Genomic DNA, 27,200 nt, shown 5'->3' with positions numbered 1-27,200 from the left:
TCAAGGCGTTGGAGGAAATGCCTCCCTGCTCTCCCGCACTCTGATAGGCCCGCGAAACCGAGGCTGACAAGAGAGCCGCGGCCCTATTGGTTAGCGGGCACGTTTCACGCGGCGCTTCCTGGGAGATGTAGTCCTGGTAGCCGCTGGCTCCCGGGACTCGCGAGCTTAACGTTGGAGATTTTAGCACAGAGAGAGCTGAGGTGGTAAAGAGGTGGGTGTGTCTGGAAACGGGGTGCGGGGAGTGGTGAGATTCACGTGAAGAAACCGAAGGGAAAAAAAAAAAAAAAAAAAGAAACCGAAGGGTTCAAAATTAAAGAGAAGTGACAGTTGTGGGCTTGCAGAAGGCTACGGACCCTACTCCGAATTGGGGCGTAGGGCGTTGAGGGTTGGGGAGCGCAAGTTCCACGGCAAATTGGATGCTAGCAACTGTCGCCTTAGCAACAGCTCCCGACACCTACGACCCCGCCCCCTGCCTGCACTCCAAGGAAAAAGGAGGAGCCCGAGCTGTTTAAAGTGCTTTGGGGTTGCCCTGGCTGGTTTGGCTCAGTGGATAGAACATTGGACTTCAGATTGGAAGGTTCCGCGTTCGATTCCAGTCTGGGGGCACATGCTCGGGTTGCGGGCTCGATCCCCAGTGGTGGTGTGCCGGAGGCAGCCGATCAGTGATACTCTCTCATCATTGATGTTTCTGTCTCTCCCTTATTCTCTGAAATCAATAAAAATATTTAAAAAAGTAAATTGCTTTGGGTTGGGTGGGGAAAGAGTGTGGCTCTGTTTTCTTCACGGCTCCTGAGGTTCCGTGGGCGGGATTGGCTCCTGGGCCCCCGCCCCATTTCCCCACCGATTGGCCCACAGCCCCTCTGGGGTGGGGCGTGGGGCGGGCACTTTCCAGCCGCTGCGAGGCGAGGACCTCCGGGTTTCCTAGAGAGGACTCGGAAGTGCTCTCGGGGGTTGGATTTGTGGCTCAAGCCCGTTGGACAAGGAAAGCTTGGACTTGCTTACTTCCGGCGAGGAAATGTTGAGAAGTGTCGCCTTCGGTTTTCTCTCCGTTGGTGAAAAGAAACCCATCTCTCCAGCCTTGATTGCGGGAGCTCGGTCGTCCAGGAGAGCTCCCCGAGGCTGGAGTCTTGAGGAAAGGGAATGGGCATTGTATCCAGACGGGGGCCCATCCTAACCTTGACCGGGCCGGTCTCCCGTGTGTCCGGGGTCAGGGTCGATTCCGAGAAATCCAGGTCCAAATCTGCCCTTATTACCCTGCTTCTCTTCGGGACCAATGAAGTCTCCCGTTGGTCTGTCAGGCCCTTCTGGCTTGAAAGACAGGACCAGTTTTGATCATTGTAATGTTTTTGACCCCTGTTCTGACTTAAGTTTGACTTAAAGATAGAAGGAGCGACTGCGTCTGGACTAGTTAGTAAGTCTTGTCCTATTAATATCCTTCACCAGTTAAATTGTGTTGGTTGGGCCTGATGTCAGATTTTTTTATGGCTCTCATTTACATTCTTTAAATGTTGGAAATATGTTAATATTTTATGGGTGGAGTTACAGCTGACTTGTTCTCCAATGGGTGGAGTTACAGCTGACTTGTTTAAATGAATTCCTCTGTTGAATGGTCATCTTTAGTATAAATGACCTCTATGTCACCTCTTTGCTAATAATAACTTCCAATATATCAGTAGGTTGCATAATAATGAACGTGTCCTCCAGAAGATCCTAAAGAGCAGAGAACGTATATTTGATCAGTGTAAAACAGCTAAAGTGGAGAGACATCCTTCCGAGTTTGGAATGATAATGACAGAATCTGGGGAAGTCATAGACTTGGACCCTCCAGCTGAGACTTCACAAGAGCAAGAAGACCTTCTAATAGTGAAGGTGGAAGAAGAAGACAGCACCTGGATGCGGGAGTACAACCCGCCAGTGTTTGAGACTTTTTACCAGCGCTTCAAGCACTTCCAGTACCAGGAGGCATCGGGCCCCCGGGAGGCACTCAGCCAGCTCCGGGTGCTCTGCTGTGAGTGGCTGAGGCCCGAGCTGCACACCAAGGAGCAGATCCTGGAGCTGCTGGTGCTGGAGCAGTTCCTGACCATCCTGCCTGAAGAGTTCCAGACCTGGGTGAGAGAACATCACCCAGAAAACGGAGAAGAGGCTGTGGCTGTGGTAGAAAATATACAGAGGGAACTAGAGGAACGCAGACGACAGGTGAGTGGAAGAGGAGACATTAGAGCCATGAGGAAGGACAGGAAGAGAGTTGAGCTGCTGAGCAGGGGTGAGATCCTTAGCACTCTGGTGCTTCATTTATATTCTTTTGTTCTCCTGGGATTAGGTACCCTGTGGAGATTTCCTGCCACTCCAGCAAAAGAGAAGCACTATCCAGTGTGCTAACCTGGAGAAGACAATCTGTGATTTAATTTAGTTTTAAAATTACTATATTTATTTTTTGAGTGACATGATACAAAATTCAAAAGGTACTTAAGGTAGTAATAAAAGTTTCCCTTCTACCCCTAGTTCCTCAGATGCCTAATTCTCCTCACCAGAGGCAACCATTTACATGATACATGCATATCCTTACGGAGGTATACTATATTCTATATATATGAACATGTATGTATATGACATATTTAAAACACAGATGTTTTAAAATCACTGTGTATTTCTGCCTCTTGCTTTTTTTCTTATAGCTTGGTTTGTTTCATGTCTGCAATAGAGTGACCTCACTCTGAAACTGCGTTATATTCCATTGTATGGATATACCATAATTGAACCATTGAGTGCTATTTAAGTTGTTCCTTTAGATTGTTTCTGAATTTTTACTACAAACAACTTTGCTGCATGAATATCTTTACATACATCATTAATTATAGAATGAATGCTAAGTCCATTTGTTAGCTCAGAAGTCATATGCATTTGTAATTTTGACAGCTATCGATAGATTGCCCTACATAGAGGTTATACCAATTTATATTCCCAACAGCAATGTATGAGAGAAATTTTTTTACTACAGTCTGATAACACATTATTATCTTATCCAACTTTTTTGATTATTGCCAATATGAAAGATACATATTCCAGTTCTGTGCAGTTTTAATGCATTTCTCTAATGGGTTAGTTTGACCACAATACATATTTTAAAGGGCTATGCATATGCCCTTTTATTGCAGATTATCTGTTTATATTATTTACCTATTAGGAAAAGTAAGGACTGTGTCTGTAATTGAATTGCAAGTACTATTTTTCCACATTATTGCTTGTCTTTGCTTATGGAGATTTTTGCTTTGCAGGGTGTTTTAATTTTTATGCAATCAACTTAGATCTTTTATGTTGTTTTTAGGGTTTTGTGCCATACTTAGAAAGGCCTTCTCAACTACAATATTATGAGAATTTTTTCTCATAGTTTTGTCTTAAATTTTTTTTTTTACACTTTTACATTTTTTACACTTTACATCTGGAATTCATTTTGGTTTAGGGTGTTTGGTATGGTTAAAACTTTATTTTCCCCCAGATATCTACCAGGTTGCCCCAGCAACTTGTAATCCACCTTTTCTCTTTCTGATTAAAATGCCTCTATATTTACATACCAAATTTCTGCATGTATTTGGGTCCTTTTGTGGTCTCTTTATCCTATTTTATTGATGTCACTATGTGTTCATCTGTTAGTATTTTAATTATTTGAGCTCTCTGAAATGCTTTGGTATATGATAGGGCTACCCTTCCTTCTTCCGAATTATCTATATATATAAAAGCTTAAGTGGCCGAAACCGGTTTGGCTCAGTGGATAGAGCGTCGGCCTGCGGACTGAGGGGTCCCGGGTTCGATTCCGGTCAAGGGCATGTGCCTTGGTTGCGGGCACATCCCCGGTGGGGGGTGTGCGGGAGGCAGCTGGTCGATGTTTCTCTCTCATCGATGTTTCTGACTCTCTATCCCTCTCTCTTCCTCACTGTAATAAATCAATAAAATATAAAAAAAAAAAAAAAAAAAAAAAAAAAAAAAAAAAAAAAAGCTTAAGTGATCAAACAACCAAACAACCCGTCAACTGGTTGCTATGACGAGCACTGACCACCAGGGACAGACGCTCAACGCACAGGATAGGGCTCCCTCCTGTCTGGATCGGGCCTGTGGGGATTGGTCTGAAACTGGCTATCCAACATTCCCTGAGGGGGTCCCAGATTGAGAGAGGGTGCAGGCCAGACCTAGGGACCCCACCAGTGCACGAATCTGTGCACTGGGCCTCTAGTGTTTTAATATTTTCTCATTTTCCTTATGATATTTAGAATTATTTATTTAGTTTTTAGTACCCCCAAAATCCTGTTGGTATTGCATGAAATAATATATTAATCTAGGGAGAATCAGTATTTTTATGTTGTTAACATTTTGTACTTTCTTACTCATTTATAATCTGACTTTCTACCTTCCTCTTGTTGCTAGACTCACACTCTCTTAAACTTTAATTCTCTTTTTATAGCAAAGAAACAAAAGATTATAGGTCTAGAAGAGGTTGAAACTAGTTAGAGAATTTCCCTCATTTTCCAGAGCCATTGCACTTCATTGTAAGGTACCAGCTCCTTATTCTTTACCTCTGGGTAAGGGTACTTCAACATTCCAGAATATCTTCAGGCTCTTCAGATGGCTTAGCTCACCCCACGAGGCAAGTGGGCAGCAGAGAGAGTTACTGTTGACCTGAAGCCAGACCCTGTAGCTCTCCTGAATGATTGTTGTACAGATGGGAATGTTTGAACCTTTCTATTGCTCCTTTCAGGGCATAAAGGTTCATGTTGACATCTAGTTAATACTTTTTAAAACCTAATTTGGGCCCAGCTGGTGTGGCTCAGTGGTTGATCCCTGGTCAGGGCACATGCCAGGGTTGTGGGCATGATCCCCAGTGTGGGGCATGCAGGAGGCAGCCAATCTGACTCTCTCATCATTGATGTTTCTATCTCTCCCTTTCTCTTCCTCTCTGAAATCAATAAAAAAATATTTTTAAAAAAAGCTAATTTAGGACATAAATGAACAAACTATTTTCTATCTTTTTAGTAATACTCAAAAGCATAATTTAAAACAAAAAACATTTTTTAATACAGGATTTACAGCATATATTACAGATTTGCCTCTTTCGGTGTGATATGCAGCCCATTTTTGGAAGGGATACAGAGAAAAATAATTTCTTAGTGGTAGGATTTGAGGCCCAGATAGGGTATTTCCCACGGGCCTTCACAGCACACTTTGTTTGCCTTTTTCTCTGTCTGTCTCCTGTATCCCTGACATTTTTCCTCAACTTTATCTCCAGGCAGTTCTTGTCTCTGCAAATCTTTCCCTGGGCTTTATCCTTCTCCTTTGTCAGTTTCTCTGTCAGAGTTTCCGGACATCAACGGCTGTTTTGGTTCTTCGTTGCCCACAGTGCCCTTTGACATACTTGGCATCATCTTAACTCTGTTCTGAGTGGGTCAACCAGGATACAAACTTTCACACAGAATATTTGCCACAACTGTTTTGCAACTGCCTCTTAATGTAACTCTTGTGCCACATTTTGCCAGTACTAGGAGGGTTAAAATCAAAAGTGTTTTGAAACCAGAAGGGAGGGGGAAAGGGGATGGCGATTCTATCTCAATGCAGGATCTTATTACCAGCTAGGTTGCTGCTGAGATAGTACCTTCCAGAATAGACAGATTCTGGAGACTGGTTGTGGCAGAGTAATTGTATGTACCCTACGGTTGAGCAAGAGCCAAGAACAGAAAGATTGAGGTCTGTTGTACACTGGACATGAACTAGCTTCAGTCTGGGTGTTGGTCTGCTGGAGAACCACGTGTGACTTCCTGAGTCCTATAATTGACCTTTCCAAGCTCCTTTCTCCCCTCTCTCTCCCTCTTTACTAAACTTGACCCACATTGGCCTTCCTAAGATACCCTCTTTCTGTCTGAGAGTCTTTGCTTATATTGTTCTCTCTGCCTGCAACACTTCTTACCTTTCTCCTGGCTGGCTTCTTTCATCCTTTAGGTGTTTACTTAAGTGACACTTCCTCCGAAAAGCCTTGGATGGCTACCCAATCTAAAGTAGATCTCATGCCCAGCTGGTGTGGCTCACTGGTTGAGTGTCAACCCCTGAACCAAGAGGTCACCGGTTTGATTCCCTGTCAGGGCACATGCCCTGGTTGTGGGCTCAATCCCAAGTAGGAGTCGTGCAGGAGGCAGCCAATTCATCAATGTTTCTATTTCTTCTCCCTCTCCCTTCCTCTCTCAAATCAATAAAAACATATCTTAAAAAATAAAGTAGATCTCGTCTGATCTGTCTCATTTTACTTCCTTCTCCTTTCTAACATATAACATAGTCTGTAATTGTGTCCTAGTATTTATTTATCTGTTAAAATGTTTAATGGAGGTCTTCTACAACTAGATATAAACTAATGTATAATCAGTGCCTGATTCATTATAGACCTAGCACATTAAATATTTAGTATAGGAACAAATGAAAGAATAGCGTGTATTTGCTGGATTACTTAATAGCCTTCTCATTAATGTACTGATTGGTGTGGTTGTGGTTGTTAGATTGTGGCATGTCCGGAAGTCCTTTCTCAGAAGGTGGTGCCATCAGGAGCTATGCAGGAGTCCTTCCATCACCAGCTTCTGTCTCTGGAATCCCAGCCTGAACAAGAGCCACAGAAGCCTCATCTGGAGGAAAATGGTGAGGATCTATGATTTGGTGGAATAGATGTGGCCAGAGAGTGGGCGCCCTGGCCATGTGGGTAAGCAGTGTCTATGAGAGAGAGACTTCAGGCTAGGGAGCTTCTGCAATCAGTAGGATTTGGAGGTTGGCAGGGTATGGGGACCTGGAATTGAGTCCATGGTATTAAGAAAGGTCAGGTTGCCTAGCTGGCATGGCTCAGTGGTTGGGCATTGACTTATGAACCAGGAGGTCATGGTTTGATTCTCAGTCGGGGCACAAGCCAGGTCGTGGGCTTGATCCCCAATGTGGGGCATGCAGGAGACAGCCGATTGATGATTCTCTTTCATCATTGATGTTTCTATCTCTTCCTCTGCCTTCCTCTCAGAAATCAATAAAAATATATTAAAAAAAACAGACAGGTTAGCTTACAGGATGGCTAGGAACTGTACCAACCACAGTTCTATTCAAAAGCTATAATGCAGATGATAAGAACTTCATAGGTACTGTTAAAAGATTTACAACTCTACTTCATAGATTTTGTTATCTTAATGCTTAAGTAAAAAAAAAAAAAAAAGTTTCCAGTTCCTAACTGCTTTCAGTTTTTAAAAATTCTTTATTGAATTTTGCTTTCATTCTTATTTCAAGCAGTGCTTCACCATGACCTTTAGCGCATTTGTTTTCTCTTTCTTTCCTTCCCTCTATTTTATTAACCTGTGTTATATATATCAAAGAAGAAAAGTGAACAGCTTATCTTATTTATGATGACATATGTCCACAAGTCTATAATCTCTAACCAGGAACTCTTGCCATCAGATATATTTTAGAATTCAGAATTTTTCAGATTTAGTATGATAATGTGATTTACATACCACATATTACACTACCAACAGGATTTGACATGGTACCCCATAATCACACACATTCATATTTCAGCAGTGAAATGTATGTGTATATACAGCAGTGGGTTAAATAAAAGTTTTGATTAGCTTCACATATATTCTGATTAGGTTTTGTTGTCAAATTAGTTCAATGCCTAACTTCATACCACCTTTGGTATGTAGAGCTTTGGGATTTCAGAATTAAGGATTAGAAATTGTGAACTTGTATTTCCTGTTTGGCCCCAGGCTTTCTTCTAGGTTCCCCTTAGTGGTCAGGCCTTTCACTTGACATGTCCTATGTCTCTAATCTTTTCCAGCTTTCCTTTCACTGTGGTAATAATAATAAAAGCACAGCAGCAGCAGCTATTATGTCTATGGTGTTTATTAAGACCTGTTCTAAGCTTTACTTGTAGGAATTCATTTAACCGTCAGTGTACCAGGAAAAATAATCTTCACTTACCATCTGGGGCCAATGGATCCTTCTTTCTTTCTTTTCTTTTCTTTTCTTTTCTTTTTTTTTTTTTAATATTTCTTTATTGATTTCAGAGAGGAAGGGAGAGGGAGAGAGAGATAGAAACAACAATGATGAGAGAGAATCATTGATCGGCTGCCTCCTGCACATCCCCTACTGGGGATTGAGCCTATAACCCAGGCATGTGCCCTTGCCTGGAATCAAACCCGGGACCCTTCAGTCCACAGGCCAATGCTCTATCCACTGAGCCAAACCAGCTAGACTCCTTTTCCTTTTTTTATATTTAAGTCATTTTATGCATAATAACAGAAGAATCAAAGCATAAAAACAAATTTTTAAAAAATATATTTTTATTGATTTCAGAGAGGAAGGGAGAGGGAGAGAAAGATAGAAACATCAATGGTAAGAGAGAATAATCAATCTCTTGCATGCCCTCCACTGGGGACTGAGCCCACAACCCAGACAAGTGCCCTGACCAGAAATCAAACTGTGACTTCCTGATTCATAGGTCAGCGCTCAAGCACTGAGCCACACCGGCTGGGCGATGATATCAATTTTTTTTAATGTATTTTATTGATTTTTTACAGAGAGGAAGGGAGAGAGACAGAGAGCTAGAAACATCGATGAGAGAGAAACATCGACCAGCTGCCTCCTGCACACCCCCCCACCAGGAATGTGCCCGCAACCAATGTACATGCCCTTGACCGGAATCGAACCTGGGACCCTTCAGCCCGCAGACTGACGCTCTATCCACTGAACCAAACCAGTTTCGGCTGATGATACCAATTTTTAAAGAAGTTTTAATAAGAATTAAACTTCTTTGTATCAAGTGAATTTTGATAATTAAAACATTATAAAAAACTAAAGAGTAGTGTCACACATTACTGTCTCTTTAGCAAAATCAAAAACTGTCTTTTTAGCAAAATAGGATAGTCCAAAATCTTGTTGTAAAATACTGCATGATGAAATCCTTCCCATTGAATGGCTCACTGGATAAGATGGGTCATATTACTTTTATGAAATTAAAAATGTATCATTTATTATTGATTCTTGAGTTTGAGAAAGGTCACCAGGATATTATCATTTGTAGACTCATTCTAAGATTTCCCTTGTATTTTCAGTTTATCATTATTACTAGAGGCCCAGTGCACAAAATTCGTGCACTGGAGGGTGGTCCCTCAGCTCAGTCTGCCCCCTTTCAAAGTCCGGGAGCCCTCAGAACTTCTGAATTCTCAACTATGCTCAATGAAAGTTAAAAGCAGGTGTCAACAGTCTTATACTTTTTGGAAGATGATGCAAAACTGTGTAATGTATGTAATACTTTGGGAATAGTGAATAATGATGATGTTTTTCACTGTTGCATGATCCTAAATATTTTTTTATTCTCTCATTTCTTGCTATTTTAGTCTTCTATGCTCTCATTGGAAATAATTAATGAATAATGATTAGTAAGAATGAAATCATTCCTGGGATGATGAAATAGAAAAATGTTTCATGATACAGGAAAAATAAGATCAGTCAGATCCCAAAATGTTTTCTAAATTTATAAAAGTGTCCAGTGGATCCATATAGAAATTACAAGATAGAATGAGTTTTATTCTATTTTTTAAAATATAAAATGAATTTTCTTTTTGTTCTTCAGAAGATCTCTAAAGGAATAAAAGTCATATAATTCCAGTCTTTAAAAATAGTTAAAACTGTTCAACATGGAAACCCAAAATTGTGTAATAGGCCTAGTACTTAGTGGAATGAGTAGGTGTTGCTGTTATGCTCATGTAAGAAATTAAGAAACTAAGGCCTAAAAAGGTTAAGTAATTTGTTCAAGGTCACAAAGCTATTAAGTGACAGAGCTCATATTTTAACCCTCTAATTTTACACTTTTACCCAATTCTGAGCTATCCTGCCTTTGCTGTAACCAGTAGGCCCTCTCAAGTACAGAATCCTATCCTCCTTTTTTTTTTTTTAAATGAATCTTTATTGTTCAGATTACAATTGTTTCTCCTTTTTCCCCACATATCTCCCCACTACCCAGTTCCCACCCCCCCTATGCCCTTACCTCTCTCCCCCCGCTGTCCTTATCCATAGGTGTATGATTTTTGTCCAGTCTCTTCCCATACTCCCCACACAGACACCCCTTTCCCCCTGAGAATTATCAATCCACTCCCATTCTATGCCTCTGATTCTAATAAGTTTACCAGTTTATTCTGTTCCTCAGATTTTTAATTCACTTGACTTTTAGATTCACTTGTTGATAGATATGTATTTGTTGTTCATAATTTTTATCTTTCTTCTTCTTTTTCCTCTTTTTAAGGAATACCTTTCAGCATTTCATATAATGCTGGTTTGGTGGTGATGAACTCCTTTAGCTTTTTCTTATCTGTGAAGGTCTTTATCTGCCCTTCAATTCTGAATGATAACTTTGCTGGGTAGAGTAGTCTTGGTTGTAGGTTCCTGCTATTCATCACTTTGAATATTTCTTGCCACTCCCATCTGGCCTGCATGGTTTCTGTTGAGAAATTAGCTGATAATCGTATGGGAGCTCCCTTGTAGGTAACTAACTGTTTTTCTCTTGCTGCTTGTAAGATTCTCTCTTTGTCTTTTGCTCTTGGCATTTTAATTATGATGTGTCTTGGTGTAGTCCTCTTTGGATTCCTTTTGTTTGGGGTTCTGTGCGCTTCCTGGACTTGTAAGTCTATTTCTTTCATCAGGTGGGGGAAGTTTTTGTTCATTATTTCTTCAAATAGGTTTTCAGCATCTTGCTCTCTCTCTTCTTCTGGTACCCCCATAATTCTGATGTTGGTTCGCTTGAAGTTGTCCCAGAGGCTTCTTACACTATCTTCAACTTTCTGAATTCTCTTCTCTTCATGCTTCTCTGGAGGAGTGTCCTTGGCCTCTTTGTATTCCAAATCTTTGAGTTGATTCTTGCAATCCTCTAGTCTGCTTTTGGGTCTCTGTATAATATTTTTTATCTCAGTCAGTGTATGTTTAATTTCTAGTTGGTCCTCATGGAATTTATCAGCCTTTTCCATGAAATTCTTGAAAAACCTTATAACCGTGGTTTTGAACTCTATGTCCAGTCGCTTGTTCTCCTCCATTTCTTTGGTTTGTGATCTGTTTCCTTGCCTTCTCATATTCTCTGCTTCCCTGAGTTGGTAGGGTAGTTTTGTGTACTAGGTGTCCTATTGGTTCAACGGGTCAGCCTCCCAGTTACTTGAGGTGGACACTCTTGGTGTACCCTTGTGTACTGTGTGTTCCCCAGCAGGAGCTACAGCAAGGGCTAGTTTTCTCCTCCTTTGCTTGGGCGGTTTTGGAGCGTCTGACTGGAGCTGCAGTTGGTTAAGCTGCCACAGAACAGGCCATTTATATGTAAAAGCCGCTGTGTGGAGCCTGGGCGGGTTTGTAGAATGTGTGGGGCGGGGCCTCAGGGCGGGGCCTCAGGGCTGGGCGGGGTCTCAGGGCGTCACTAGGCTGGGGTGTGGCCAACAGCGATGGCTGCTGTCAGCCGTCTCTGCCTTTCCCGTTTCCAAGTCCCTGCGCCCCGCGTTCCAGCGCAGTAAACAATGATTGCTGGGCGCACCACCGCAAAAAAGTCACTCTCACTTTCTGACCCGATGGCCGAGAGTCCAGCTTCTCCCCGTAGGTGTCTGGGTCCCCCGAGTGTCCCCAGAAACTGGATTTCAGAGTGATCGGGAGCTTGTCTCCCTGCGGGTTGAAGAAAAGCCGCGCACCCAGCCGCCCGCTGCCGGCCCGATTCGCGTGCCTCCGTACCTCAGCTTTTCAGCGATTGTGCTCCTTTCTGTTCTTAGTTGTCAGTCTTCCACTCAGCCAGCTTTCCCGTGGTTCTGGGTGGTAGACGTTTTTGTCTTTTAGTTGTGTTTTTGAAATTGTTGTGTGAGGCAGCAGATTAGTTGTTTAACTATGCCGCCATCTTGGTTCCTCCCCTCCTATCCTCCTTAAATCATGTCATCTTCATGATCTCATCAGATCATGCTACTCTTTTCTTCTCTTCCTAGGTGCTGCTTCTCTTCTCTGTCCTGTTAGCCAGTTTCTTTATTCCAACAAAATTACTGTGTTACTTTTTTTTTTTTTTTTTTATACACTGGGGGAAGCTGCATTCCTTTGATAGCACTGAAGGCTGGTTTTCTGCCCCTGGGACTAATTTGAGCTTGAGAGAAGCAAAATCATTTACTTAAAAGTTAAAGAAGCAATGAGTTTCACAGGAACTTCAAAAAATAAGTGGAATTATTTAGAATGGAATTACTATAATAATTCCAATTATAATTGGAATGTAGTCTATACTCACAATTACTGTTCAAGTATAGACTACATTCATCCCTTTATTTCAAGTCTCCTCTTTTGACTCTTTAGCCACACTCCTGGTTTCAGACTCTGTTTTTGTCTGTCATCAATAATCATTATCTCCTTTTTGTGTCATTGCTCATTACTTTCTAATCCTCAGACACAAACAAACTACATATACATAGACATCTCCAGCACTGAGGGAAATCATAGCAAGGTCTAAACTGTCAGGTGATTTGATTAAGTTGGGGCTCACATAGATTGAGATCTGGATGCACCATGAATCTTGACAAAAACAAGCAGAGGTGACAGCAGAGGGTCAAATAGTGACCAGCATCTAGATATCAGACCCTGCAGGCATTACACATGTTACTCACTCCACCTTCAAAGCACCCTTATTCTCACCCCGCTCCATCCCTATTTCCTGTGGAAAGGCTTTCCTGAAGCTTTCACCTTCCACTCTCTACTCGGCCTTCCTAGATGGTGAACTTCAAGTATAGTATTGGTAATTTACCCTATTCCGGAAGTAAGTAAGGCTTCCATGTCTACACTCCCTGTTGCTGAAGTTTTGGAAGGCAAGGACTGTTTTATCTGCCTATTATAACACACAGAGTAGGCTTAATAACATATACTAACTGGTTGACTATAAACCAACCATGGTAATTTCTTGAAGAGAGAGCATGTGGACTAACGCCTTGCTAATCATAAAGTGTAGTCCAAGGAGCAGCACCACCAACATCACTTGGAAGCTTGTTAGAAATGCAAAATGTGGAGCCCACACCTGCTAAGCCAGAATCTGCTCTGTGCTTAGACCCCCAGGTGATTTGTTTGCTCATTAAAGCTTCGGAAGCCCTGGGCTCCAGGAAGTGCTTGAGATCTGAAGCTGTGAGACTTTGGTTATCCTTTGAAATGATTAGGTTCAGTCTTGGCAGAGCAGAATGGCACAATTTGAAGTCAGCAGCAGGGATTAGCCTGACCAAAGCAGGGAATCTAGTTTTTTTTTGGGTGGAAGGGTGAATATAGGGTAGGCGTGGGCGAGGCCGGAATGTCGAGGGTCTTGAGAGCCAAGCGGAAGAATTTGGTTTTGATGTGGCTGGGCACCATTGTAGATTCTTGACCAAAAGTGGAATATGGTGGCAATCAGAGCTGGGCAAAGATATTCTCACTAACACCTCTTTTTCTCCCCCCTCAGCCCTTCCTGCTCTCCAAGTTTCTTCCCTTCCCCTGAAGGACAGCCAGGAGCTGACAGCCTCACTTCTTTCAGCTGGGTCCCAGGTGAGCTGGTGTCCCTGTGCCTGCAATAAGGACCCATGTCTGTTCTTGGAGACGTAGCTGCCTTAATCCTGAATCTTTATCAGGAGTTCTGTCTCTTTAGAGACCAGGCACACCTTGGGTTTATACTTCAATCCTTTTTCCATTCTACCCAGTTCTCCCCATCCTCTTTGAAGCATAGTCCCTCTTCCTATTTCTTTCCTTAACACTTGCAGTTCTTTCCCTCATCCAAATTGGAACACAGGGAATGGGAATTTAGTGGCGATCTCATGTTTCAGAAGTTGGTGAAAATCGAAGATGTGGCTGATGTGGCTGTTTCCTTTATCCTGGAGGAATGGGAACATTTGGACCAATCCCAGAAGTCTCTCTATAGGGATGACAGGAAGGAGAATTATGAGAGTATTACCTCCATGGGTAAGACTTATTTTGTCTGCATGGATTAGGACATATTAATTTTGTTATCTTACAAAGAATATTTCTAGTACATCTTATAAAAGCATGTATGTTTTAATTGCTATAATGTGGCGCGCTTTTTTTTTCTGTGAAAGAACAAGTCAACTTCCCTTCTTAGCTTATTTTGATTATTTCCTTTATAATAAGGGTATAACTGAAGTGTTTGGAGAATAATATTTGCAAATACTATCTGTTACCACTTTAAAATGAAAGAGCTTAAAACTAACAGGTTTGGATTTTAACAAATTTGTAGTAATTATTGTATTCTGTTCCTTGACAGATTAACTAATTCTTAGCTGAATAATTCTCATTTGTGAAAGCATCTCAGACTTTGCTGAATAAGTGTATTGTAGTAGTTATTTTTACTATATTTCAATGGCATTCATTCTTTTCTTTCTAGCTCATGGGTGGCTAGTTGTTCACCCTGTTACCATTCTCAAATCACTGGTACCTATTTTATGATGTTTTCCCTGTTGGCATCTACATTTTACATGTTGTATCCCTTTTTAAAAAAAAATCATATTTGTTTTTCTTTCTGTTTACTTTTTAAAATTTTTTATTTGTTTTTCTTCTTTTTTGTTGTTTCTTTGTCATATCCCTTCTTGAGTTTTGCATCCCAAGTAAGATTTTGCCAGTATTTCTAAATAAGTTATGATCTTGGAAACTAATATTTGATTTTGCTGCCTGGAGCAATTATAAAAAGTTTAGTACTATGACAAACATTTTGGAGCTTATAGCTTTTAGCTTCTTTTGAATTAATTCTTTTTTTTCTTATTAAAAATATTTTTATTTATGTCAGAGAGAAAGGTAGAGAGAGGTAGAAACATTAATGATGAGAGAGAATGATTGATCAGTTGCCTCCTGCATGCCCCAACTGGGGATCAAGCCCGCAACTGGGCATGTGCTCTGACCAGGAATCAAACCATGACCTTCTCATTCTTAGGTTGATGCTCAACCACTGAGCCACACCAGCTGGGCTTGAATGGATTCTGTTAGAAGAACCACTATATAACAAGCACACTGGTAGACTGTAGGTGAAATACATAGATAATGCCAGATTTCTTTTGAAAAATGTTATATCAATTTGCATAGTCATGTGCTCATGTTGGGTTCGTATAATTATTCTATATCCCTTAGTCATTTTATTTCTTCTACTATAGGAAGTAGTTAAATTTTCCATTTTTCTTCTATTATTTCAGATTGCAAGTCAAAGAATGACAATATGGAACTCATAGTAAAGCAGATTTCTGATGAAGCAAAATCGCACTGGATGACATCAGGAAACACTGAAAGAAGTGTTGCCCAAAGTCAAGAATTTGGAGAAGTTAATGAGCTTCGCAGCATGGTAGAAGGGTGGCAGGTAAACCCCAGTGTGGGGAAGTCAAGGCAGAACCCTTCCCAGAAAAGAGATCTTGGTGCCATCGCAGACATTAACTGTAAGCAAAACACAAATGCTGAGAGAGGTCACAAATGTAATGACTGTGGTAAATTTTTCCTTCAAGCCTCAAACTTCATTCAACATCGGCGAATCCACACTGGAGAAAAGCCATTTAAGTGTGGTGAATGTGGGAAAAGCTATAATCAGCGTGTGCACCTTACTCAACATCAGCGAGTCCACACTGGTGAGAAACCCTATAAATGTCAGGTGTGCGGAAAAGCCTTTCGTGTGAGTTCCCACCTAGTCCAGCATCACAGTGTGCACAGCGGAGAGAAACCCTACGGATGTACCGAATGTGGGAAAAACTTTGGTCGGCACTCTCATCTGATTGAGCACCTGAAGCGCCACTTCAGAGAGAAATCCCAAAGATGTATGTGTGAAGAGTTTGTATTGGAGAATAAATGGAGGCAAAAATGTTTTTATTAGCTTAGAACAGATGAGCTGTGATAAGGGAACAGTAGGAAGGGGCAAAGATTACAGTCTGTTATTTACTAGAGGCCTGATGCACGAAATTCGTGCAGGAGGGGGTCTCTCAGCCCGGCCTGCTCCCTGTCACAATCCGGGACCCCTCGCTCCTAACCACCCACCTGTTTGCTCCTTACCACTTGGCTCACTGCTCCTCAGCACCGTCACAGAGGCGGGAGAGGCTCTGCCACTGCGCTGACTCCCCTGGTGGTCAGTGTGTGTCATGGCGACTGGTCGTTCTGGTTCTGCTGTAATGGTTGCTGGGCTTTTATTATATAGACCAGGGGCCCAGTAAACGAATTCATGCATCTTGAAAGGAACTGTGGGCCACAAGGCTGTGGTGGGCACAGGGGCAGGTCTCAGCCCATCCTCTGCGCTCCCTCCTGCCCCCTCCTGCTGCGGCCCTGGTCCCTGTCTGCCGGCAGCCCCGCTCCTGCCACCGCCGCTCCCACGCACTTCCGGTGCCGTCCTGCTTGCACCCGCTGACAGTGCAGAGCGATTGGGGCGGGCGCCAGCAGCAGGTGTGAGCAGGGCTGGCGCCATCAGTGGGTGCGAGCAGCGACTGCTGCCCCGATCGCCCCTCAGGGTCAGGGGGAAGTGGAGAAGCCCTCAGGGGTGATCAGGGCTGGCAGCCACCGTTCGCACCCGCTGACAGTGCGGAGCAATCAGGACTGGTGCCAAGTGCTGACAAAGGGTTCAAGCGGTGGCTCCAGCAGCGAGTATGAGCGCTGGGTGGGACTGCAGTACGCAGGAGCAAAGAATTTTCAGTAACCACCAGAGGCTCGCCTTGATGACAGCGACTGCGCCCCCCCCTTGGTCTGGCGCTCCTCCTCACCTGCTCCACCATCCCGCCGCGGCCAACACCCACCCTGTTCTGCACTCTGCTGCCTGCTGCCGACGCCTGCCATGTTCCGCGCGAGCCCCCTGGTGGTCAGCACACATGATAGCAATGTTGTTCTGCCATTCGGTCTGTTTGCGTATTAGCCTTTTATTATATAGGATAATGTAATTGTCAAATCAATAGGCAAAACCCTATGCCCTCTCCTCTGTCCCAACTTCCCTTTCTCCAGAGGTACTTGCTTTTACCTCTATTTTCTTCCAGTAATTCCATATCTCTCTATATAAAAGGCTAAGCGACTGTATGACCGGTAGCTATGATGCACACTGACCACCAGGGGGCAGATGCTTAATGCAGGAGTGCCAAGCTGCAGTGACTTGGCAGTGGTGGTTCTTGGGTGACGCACCCCAAAACCAGAGAGTAGGAAGCCCGATTCTGGGGTGTGTCACCTGAGAACCCCCCTCTTGCAATCTGGGACCCCTCGCGGGATGTCGGAGAGCCGGTTTCGGCCAGATCCCCACAGGCCAGGCAAAGAGACCCCACCTGCTGGAGGGATCCCGCTCACTCTGCAAACACCCTTCGAGCCGTGGCGCTGCCCCAGATGTGGACGGCCAAGAGGGGCCACGGGAGGTTGGCTCCATGGTGTGTCCGGCCAGTCTTGCCCAGTCCCACCCCGCCAGCCACCTTCGAATTAATTTCCTTTCAATGTGCATGAATCTGTGCACCAGCTCACCAGTCCTATATAATAAAAGCCTAATATGCACATTGTCCCCTCAGGCAGTCGTTTGACCAGGAGTTCAACCACTCACTATGGCATGCGCTGACCACCAGGGGGCAGTGCAGAACATGGTGGGCGTCGGCGACACGCTGCGACCTCTCGCCCCCTTCCTAGGGGTGGGGGTGGTGGGGATGGAGGTGCGGTGAGAATGTGGGGTGTCTGCTGAGCTTGCTCTCACTCCCCCTGCTACCCTCCCCCAAGACGCCAGAGCTTGCACGCCGGGGAAGCCCCCGCGCTCAGGTGCCGGGGGCCTGCAAGGAGCCCACCCCGTACCTGCATGGCTTCTGGGTGAGCCAAGCCGCAGCTGTTGGGACTGCAGAGGATGGTTGGGCTCCCCATGGGTTCGTGCCAGGAGAGAGTGTGCTCCCTGTCTGGCTTCTGTGCGGTGCCACTGGGCGGCCCAGAGGCACACGCTGCGCCCCAGCCCATGGCGTCCAGCCATGTTCTCCGCATCTCCACACGGGGACTCGGATGCTGTGACTCAGGCAGAGGTGGGTGCAAGGGGTCCCAATGGCCCACGTGCTTCCCAGGGCCCAGTGGTCAGCTGGGACCTGCCCTTCCACGCCAGACGCTCATGCTTCAATAGCCAGCCGGGCCTAGGGACCGCACCCATGCACGAATTTTGTGCACCTGGCTTCTAGTTTTAAATAATCCTGCTATTGCTTTATTCATCAATTTTAGACATTACCTATTTACTTTCTAGTCTAGTAAATGAGGAGTTGGACTCTCTTACTTGCTTCTTCCCCTTTTCCAACTTTTTCCAATTTAGTTATTTTACTTTAAAATAATAGGAAATTTGGAGGAAAAAAATTGGGAGAAAAAAAATCACATAATCTCACCATCCTAACTAATAGAATTATTACTGTGTAGTAGATTTCCTTCTATCCTTTTTCATAAGCCTATTTTTATTTTTAAATATATTTTTTTATCGATTTCAGAGAGGAAGGGAAAGGAAAAGAAAGAAACATCAATGATGAGAGAGAATAATTGATCGGCTGCCTCCTGCATGCTCCACACTGGGGATTGAGCCTGCAAACCGGTCATGTGCCCTGACTGGGAATCAAACCGTGACCTCCTGGTTCATAGGTCAACAGTCAACCACTGAGCCACACCAGCTTGGCTTATAGCCTATTTTTATATAGTTATACTCATAGGACACAAAAATTAGACATATACATTTTCTAGTGTTGCTTGACCTTCCTATTTGTTATTTTTGACAATCTGCTATTGTGTGGAGACATCATAATTTATTCAACTGTTCCCCAGTTGGACTTCTAAAATTTCACTTTTGATAACTCTGCTTATGCCTTTTTCAGTATTTAGGATTCTTTTCTCATAATAGATGCCCAGAAGTGGTATTAATGGATGAAAGGCCAAAAACATCTTTATGGCTGTCAATACATATTACTAAATTGATTTTTATATTTACTTATTTATTTTTTATTTGAGAGAGAGAGAAAGAAAGAAAGAAACATCAATCGGTACAAACTTGCAGCCTAGGGATGTGCCCTGACCAGAATCAAACCATGACCCTTCAATTCATGGGATGAGGCTCCAACCAACTGAGCCACACTGGCCAGAACTAAATTGCATCAAGTACATCTGTACATCCCCTTTTTTACTCCTATTATGTCATATTTTCATTTGATTATTTCCTTTTTCTGATAGCTTATTTTTCTTCTATAAAGGAACTGATGACATTTGCATTTCCTCTTTATTTTTTCAGGCAATGACAAAAGAAGTAAGAATACAAAATTGAATGTTAAGAAGAAAATTTTAGAATTTTCAGAAGCAGACATGGAACTATCTGGAAGAATAAAAAAAAATGTTTCTCAAGTTCAAGATTTTGGAGAAGGCAAGTTGGATAGAAAGCAGGGAATTCCCATGAAAGAGATAGTAGGACAACCCTCTTCAAAGAGGATAAATTTCAATGAAGTCACATATGTCCACAAAAAATCCTCCGCAGGAGAGAGACCACATAAATGTAATGAATGTGGAAAAAGCTTTATTCAGAGTGCCCATCTTATCCAACATCAGCGAATACACACTGGAGAGAAACCATTTAGGTGTGATGAGTGTGGGAAAAGCTATAATCAACGTGTGCACCTAACTCAGCATCAGAGAGTCCACACTGGCGAAAAACCCTATACCTGTCATTTATGTGGGAAAGCATTTAGAGTAAGGTCCCATCTTGTTCAGCATCAGAGTGTGCACAGTGGGGAGAGACCCTTTAAATGTAACGAGTGTGGGAAAGGTTTTGGGAGGCGTTCACACCTTGCTGGGCATCTAAGACTTCATTCTAGAGAGAAAACCCATCAGTGTCATGAATGTGGAGAAATCTTTTTTCAGTATGTTAGCCTCATTGAACATCAGGTGCTCCACATGGGTCAGAAAAAAGAAAAAACTGGCATTTGTGAGGAAGCATATAGTTGGAACTTAACAGTGATTGAAGATAAGAAGATTGAGTTACAAGAGCAGCCTTATAAATGTGATATATGTAGCAAAGCCTTTAATTATAGTTCTGACCTTATTCAGCATTACAGAACTCATACTGCAGAGAAAACCTGTAAATGTGATCTTTGTAGAGAAAATGTTGGCCAGTGTTCTCACATAAAACAACGTCAAAAAATCTATTCCAACATGAAATCCTATCAATGTAATGAATGTGGCAGAGGCTTCACTCTGAAGTCACATCTTAATCAACATCAGAGAATCCATTCTGGTGAGAAACCCTTTCAATGTAAAGAATGTGGAATGAGTTTCACTTGGAGTTGTAGCCTCTTCAAACATCTGAGAAGTCATGAGAGGACAGATTCCATAAATACCTTCAGTGTATAGATGTTTCTGTTGTAGCACCGCTCTTAATTTAGACAAGCTTTCCTGAAGAGAAATCCTACTCCTATGATGAATGTAGTAGTAACTTCAGCTTAACCATAAAACCTCCAGATACATAACTGAAATCCTTCCGTTAGAACTTAGGAACACTGGAGAACAAGAAATAGATAATGTGTTTGCTTTCCCAGGGAGAAATGCTTCTATGAGCATCTTCATGCTTGAGAATGTAGACAAAAGAGAACCCGCGGTGCCCGGACGGCATGGCTCAGTGGTTGAGTGTCAACCTACGAACCAAGAGGTCATGGTTCAATTCCTGGCCAGGGCATAAAAAAAAAAAGAGAGAGAACCCATGGATATTATGGGTGAAGGAAAACCTTCAAGTAGCACTTATTCCTCATTTGAATGTCAGAGCACTGACACTGGGGAAGCCTCATGGATACAGTAGAAATAAGCTTTGTTTGTAATTCTGCCTTGACAGCTTATCTATTCAGGGAAGAGCATAGGTAAAGAGAGAACTCTTCAGCATGATACTCGTTTTGGTACCTCAGCAATGAACCTCCCCTAGAAATGATTGTCCTGGCCAATAGAAGGCTCCAGTCATTGTTCCCATAGTAAGTATTAAACCCTTTGAAAAAAATTGACTTAAGGATTTGTATTTTGGAAAAATTGGGTTCAGAGGCCGAATGGTATGTGTTCCTTACTATCTTATTCAATCTACAACTTCTCCAGGAAACACACTCGACTTTTTTGGTTTTGTTTTGATTCTGTTACCATCAGATTAGCTATTAGAAAGAGGAGTTAAGTTTTTCAATTCAGTAGAAACTGTTGGCTAGTCACATCTTGAGGGGAGGGGAGCAGGACCTTAGGGGAATAAAGAACACAGGCCAAATGGACTTTTTTTTCTTTTCTTCTTTTCTATTATCCGCAAGAATCAGGGTAGCTATTCCCATAGAATTATGGTCCCAGTTTGGCTCAGTGGATGGAGCATGGGTCTGCGGACTGAAGGGTCCCAGGTTCGATTCTGGTCAAAGGCACATGCCCGGGTTGTGGGCTCCGTCCCCAGTGTGGGGCATGCAGAAGGCAGCCGATCGGTGATTCTCTCTCATCATTGATGTTTCTCTCTCTCCCTCTCTCTTCCTCTAAAATCAATAAAAATCTATTTAAAAAGAAGAGAAAAAAAAAGAATTGTCGTCCAAGCAATATGTATACTAATTCCCAGTTGCTCTGGAGATAGATGTCCCTGCAGGATAATGACATGTAGAATGAGTTTCAATTTGCATTGCAGCTGGATTTGAAAGTAAACAGTAATTAGGAGCAGGAAGGTCATGGTCTGGGTAGGAGTTGTGGGCAAAAGAAGATGGCATGGAAAAAAGGTTTCACTTGAGTCTGTTTGCTAGAGAAAGGGAAAGAGCTTTTGGGCACTGCTGAAGTCCTGCTTCTGCTGACTGCCTAGCGTACAATGAACACCAAATTAAACTTGTTGATTGTGTTGTACACTGCTATCCTGTCCAGATTCCTCTAGCTAGACTTCACACCTATCCACTAAGCTGCCCAGGGTTTAGGCTGCTAAGTGCTCACAGCTCTTCCCTTCTCCAAGATTCTAGAGACTTGTCCTCAGATGGTGGGAGCTGCAGCATCCAGGAGTTAATCTGCCGTCCCCACTCCAGCCAGTGACTGACTAATATGGAGGTACAAAAGGTTGATTCACTTGCCTAAAGCAGAGGAAAACTATAATGTAGTTTGTTTCCCAAGCCACTCTGTGGATCAGGCTAAGGCTAGACCTTGAGACTGTGTCCATGCTTGACTCTTGCCCTCTTGATCAGTTTCATTCCCTCTCGCAAATATTTTTCCTGAAGAGCATGCCCTTAAACAACCATGAGGTTCTGAATCCCTGTTTTAGGCTCTGTTTTAGGGAACCTGATTAAAACATTTGGTGCTGTGAGCTGTCCTAGGAGGTTGACCACTGTGGAGGGTGTCCATGAGGCAATGAGGACTCCCTCACTAATGGTGGGTGAAGTATTGGTAGTCCCTGGCGTGTGGTGGTGGTTCAATTGTGAGATGTTCACTATGGTGAACTGGGATGGCATACAGGTGGAAAGGGATGTACTGACTTGGGTAAACTTTGGTGAAAAAAATGAAAATAATAAAAGGATTATGGAATTCTTGCTGAAAGTCACTGATTGCTTGTAAAGAGAAAATGACACACTTGGGACAAATAACCACTAACTTAATGCAAACTGTGTCAAAAGTCCTTCTCAGGAGCATTAAGGAGATTCTTCTCTCCTGCAAATAGAATCACAGAGCTAAAGATCAGATATGAGACTTGAGAATAATAACCAGTAAAGCTTAGTGTTAATATTTAATGCATTTTGTGGATCATCTCAATCTTCACAACATTATGAGGTGGTTTCACTTATTAGCACTCATTTTACAGCTGGGAAAAACTGAGGTTCAGAATAGTTCATTCATTCACCCAAAATCACACGGCCCTCCATGGCAAAATAGCATTTGAACCCAGATCGCTTTTCCTCCAAAAGCTAAGATCTTAAGCACTAAACTATACTCTGTCTTATAAACATCAAATATTACAGAGTGGTGAAACTGTTGTTCTCATCGGTGTGAAAAACATTTTTGATCAAATATATGATAAAATCATACAATTATAGAATCTTAGAATTGTAATGGGTCTCATGGGAGCATCAAACCCAGTGGAAGAATCCCCATTCACTTTGTAAACATGTGCATGTAACAAGGCTTATAACTGTTGAACTGGAGAAAGCATTTCCTGGCAACTGACTATCCAGTTTTTGCATGAAATCCTTTCAAAGATTGGGAAGTTCATTGCCTTCTAAGGTAGCCTCTTCCACTTTAAACAGCTGATTCCAGAAACTTGTTTCTGAGGTCAAAACTATTGCAGGGGGAGAAAAAAGGTCAAGAGTTTTAAGATTTGAACTTTTGACTGAAAAATATTTTGCTTCCATGCAGTCATCACATTTATCACAGCCGTCCCTTACACATTTCCAAAAGGAAAGGGAAAAACATTAGGGTCACATACTTTGTTTGCTCAAGTTTGGGCAAGTTAGAGCAGGATTTGTTTGTTCAAGATGCTATTTCCTGATCCTTTTTAACATGAAAATGTTAGAAAATACTGAAGGCAAAAAGGAACCGAACAGTATAACGTGCATTGCAGTCACCTCAGTGCATAGGTGCTCCGAGCACGTTGGTGGAATTTTATAGAAATGTCTGCTGAGGTACTGGCGCAGAGAGGAGGCCGGTGACTGAGTCTATCAAAAATGTGTGTTGACTTTACAAAAGTAACAGCCATCTGAGTAAGGTCATGAGCTTGGGGTCCTTTCTCTGCAGAAGGAACAATTAGAAACAGGTATCATGTGCTAGTTCTCAAAATCTGTGACTTGCACCTTTCCCCCAGGAGGCTAAGATTGCCCATCAGCTCCTTACTTCTTTCTCAGTGGTGCGGAGCTGCTTCTGAACCTTGGTATTATCCACTGGCTGAGGAGGATATCAGAGCCCCCTAGATTTATAGAGGAAGGCTCAGGGGACCCCTAGACCATGAGACCTGCTGGATTCCCAGGGGACACCAATGGGATGGAGCTCCAGGGGAGGGAGTGGGAATGGGATGCACTTTGCGTCAGACTTGTTCTATTTGTCCCGAAGGTCCTGTGTTCAGCTTGAAGTCCCTCTTCAGGCCCAGCTACGCAGCTTTGAGTTCCCAGCTGCAGGTGGTGGAGGGGACACAAGCTGCTAAGTCACTGCCCCCAGCAGGATATGGACAAACCTCCCACATTCCCCTCCCTCTTCCCAGTCCAGCTTGGTGCTTTGACTTCACCTAAATGATGGTCCCATTAGGAAAGGTGTTAAAGACAAAACATAAGACACTAGCATTTTTCTGCCCTTGTACAGGATGACTTCACCATAAAATGCAGCTCTGGTGGTTTGGACCAAAGGAGAAAGAACAGAACTTTTAAGAAATTTCAGAAAAAGGAAACTACAAAATTTAGGGTGTTCACAGAGTTGAACCTGCCAAGTCACAGGTAGTAGAACTAAGAGACAATCCTTGAAATCAGAATTAGATAAGGAGAAAAACTAACAAGTACTCTTGCCCCATGGGTAGTAAACTAATGACATGCCCACAGAGATACCGAAAAAATAGCAGACTAAAACATTAGGGAAATTAAGGGTGAATACCAAAATAGAGGAACTTGTGTGTTTTGGAATTGATGTCAATGACAATTTTCCACTTCACAACACATCTGTCCCTTGGTACCTCTGACAGACAAAATGATAAGCATGATAAATCATGAGTTTGATGCAGTATGGCAACTGCTTTGTTTTAACCTTGGCTGGAAATACTATAAATATCACTGGTCATGAGGACAACCAGGAGAGAGAATATGACTGGATTAGCATGAACTCATCACTAGGTCTAGATATACAACCTTAGCAAACCATTGGGACAATAGTATAATCTTATTTCTAAGAGAAAAAGTTATATATATATCGTACAACTGATAATGTTATTTTTTGTGCTAAGTACCTTACATAGTGTGTTAGTCTGCTCTGACTGCCATAACAAAATGCCACAGACTGGGTAGCTGAAACAATAAAATTGATTTTTTCACTATTCTGGAGGCTGTAAATCAGAAATCAAGGTGTCCGTAGGGTTGGTTTCTACTGAGCCTCTCTCACCCCATGGGAGTTTGGTCAGCCTGGGAGAGGAGCTGAGGGCTGTTTTCATGCTGGCCTCGCTCCCTGCAATCCAGGCTCCCAGCCCCTCCTTTTTTTTTTTTCTTTTTTCCCCAGCACCTCCTTGAACAGAGGCCAGGGCCGGCTGGAAGCAGGTATAGGATTTATTTATCTTCTATAATTGAAACTTTGTAGCCTTGAGCAGAGGCCAGGGCCGGCCAGGGCGGGCGGGAAGCTTGGCTTCCTCCATCACTGGGGGCAACCCAAGCCTCCTGCTCGCTCCAGCTCCCTGGTCGCTGCCATCTTTGTTGGGTTAATTTGCATACTCGCTCCTGATTGGCTGGTGGGTATAGCAGAGTGGTCAATTTGCCTGTTTCTCTTTTATTAGTATAGATTACACTGTGTAACCAACCTATTTCTCCAGCAAATAGTAAGGTTCCAATGATCTGCTTTCAGTGTATTCTCCACAATTCATTTATTGATTGCATATGACCTGCATAAATGTTTTTCTTGGGGGGGGAGGGGGGAGGAAGGAAGGGATCCCCTACCCCTTGACCTTCTCTCTCAACAAAATAAAGTATCTTTCTTTATTCTGGTAACACTGCAGGAAATGGAGATGGGGCATTAGGTTTGGCCTAGTTGGATTTTTCAGTTAAATCACTATCAATGAATTTCCTAATTGAAATAATCCAGTTTGTTTTACTTAGTACCAAATTGAGATTTGGTGGTGTTCAAGACCATCCTAGTAATCAGTGACAGGCAGAACAACTGATAATTAGTCATCTAATGGCCCAACCCACTTTCCACTACCCTGCAACAAACTCCTTTCACTACTCACTGCACCAAGTCAAGCTCAGCTACCACAACTGAAAAACCAAACTAATGTCTGAAATGATTTTTTTTTAATTCAGAAATTTCAGAAACTTAAAGGAAATGGTGAAGTGTATATCTTTTCCTACTGCATCCAAATCACTTTTTTTCACTAGGCTTCAAACACTCTTTAATCACCATTAAAGGCAATGGGTTTGGGGGTAAGCAGATGATCTGCAAACACTTACGAGGCTTAAACTTGTCATTAAAACAACAACAAAAAACACCCATGGAGCTCGGTAGTCTCAAGGGTCTTCCCCATTTCATACCTTGGGGTCCCAAGAAATCTGGGGAAAAAGTTCTCATCAGAAGGACAGCACATGGAATGCTTCCGTGGGAAGCCCAAAAATTAAACTAGGGTCATTTTTGCACTCCACTCCTTGGGGTGAACACCCAGGATGAGGCTGTCTCTTCCCGGTCTCAGAAACAGCTTATCCTAGACCGGAAACGAAAATTTCTGCTTAGCTCCAGGGCTGTGGAGATGGCGGCGCTTCCTACCGCCGAGGCTGGGATGCGGGATAGGGACGTGGACCCTCCTCCACAGGGCGGTCGTGGGGTGGGGGATCGGATCGCGCAACAACGACGTACATATCCACTTCGGTCCTGCCTGTCCTCCCCCGTCGGACCCACGTCTCACAGTGAACCCCGGAGAATTCTGGGGTTGCTGGGATACAAAAGACAGATGGCTGGGGAAATCGAAAGGCAGCGGAAAATTGGTCCCAACCACTCTGCTCCCCCTAACCCAGCTGTGCGTTTGTTTGTGTAGTCACAGAAGCCGGAAGCGCGTCAACATCCGCCTTCCGGGACTGGGCTGCGCTCCGGAGTTCTCTCTAGGAACGCGGGAGGACTTTGCATCTGTGTTACCCAATCGCTGGGTTAGGCTTTGGGGAGGGAATCTCTCTCGTCAGCTCAGCTTTAACCCTCAGGAAAAGGAGGGTTACGTTTCCCTGGATACCATCCTGTTCTGATACATATACGTTTCTCCTACTTTTCCTTATTGATGGCAGTAATTGTAATGATTCTAGTTATTACCAAACAATACTACTACTTAGTGGTTGTGTGTCTGTGGCAGAGGAACTGCAACAGAGGAAAATCAAAGTCAAGTCAACAATGGTTTCCATGACATATCGCTTTATACCCACTAGGATGCCGATAATAAAAAAGTCAGATAATAGGTGTTGGCAAGGATATGAGGTTGGAACCCTCAATACACTGTAGTGGTAAACATGAAGACTAGTGCAGACACT

The 27,200-nt window shown here is 43.1% G+C and overlaps 1 protein-coding gene across 1 annotated transcript; it reads left to right on the top strand.

Annotated features, from left to right (window-relative positions):
- Nucleotides 1-1,381: 1,381 nt before the first annotated feature.
- Nucleotides 1,382-22,533, top strand: ZKSCAN5 (zinc finger with KRAB and SCAN domains 5). Its single transcript, XM_028145759.2, has 7 exons — nt 1,382-1,411; nt 1,674-2,196; nt 6,534-6,669; nt 13,493-13,575; nt 13,854-13,986; nt 15,225-15,833; nt 19,271-22,533. The coding sequence occupies exons 2-7, from the start codon at nt 1,783-1,785 to the stop codon at nt 20,380-20,382; spliced, it is 2,487 nt and encodes an 828-aa protein (XP_028001560.2). The 5' UTR covers nt 1,382-1,411; nt 1,674-1,782; the 3' UTR covers nt 20,383-22,533.
- Nucleotides 22,534-27,200: the final 4,667 nt, after the last annotated feature.

Source organism: Eptesicus fuscus, chromosome 4 (assembly GCF_027574615.1).
Source record: "Eptesicus fuscus isolate TK198812 chromosome 4, DD_ASM_mEF_20220401, whole genome shotgun sequence".
Lineage (NCBI taxonomy): Eukaryota > Metazoa > Chordata > Mammalia > Chiroptera > Vespertilionidae > Eptesicus > Eptesicus fuscus.
This window is presented reverse-complemented; position numbering and strand designations above follow the sequence as displayed.

Bases quoted from the DNA above. Each gene is read 5' to 3' on its own strand.
- ZKSCAN5 (XM_028145759.2), top strand. From the start codon at position 1,783: ATGATAATGACAGAATCTGGGGAAGTCATAGACTTGGACCCTCCAGCT. The intron at 2,197-6,533 runs GTGAGTGGAAGA...TGTGGTTGTTAG, and splicing joins TAGAGGAACGCAGACGACAG to ATTGTGGCATGTCCGGAAGT. The intron at 13,987-15,224 runs GTAAGACTTATT...CTATTATTTCAG, and splicing joins TGAGAGTATTACCTCCATGG to ATTGCAAGTCAAAGAATGAC.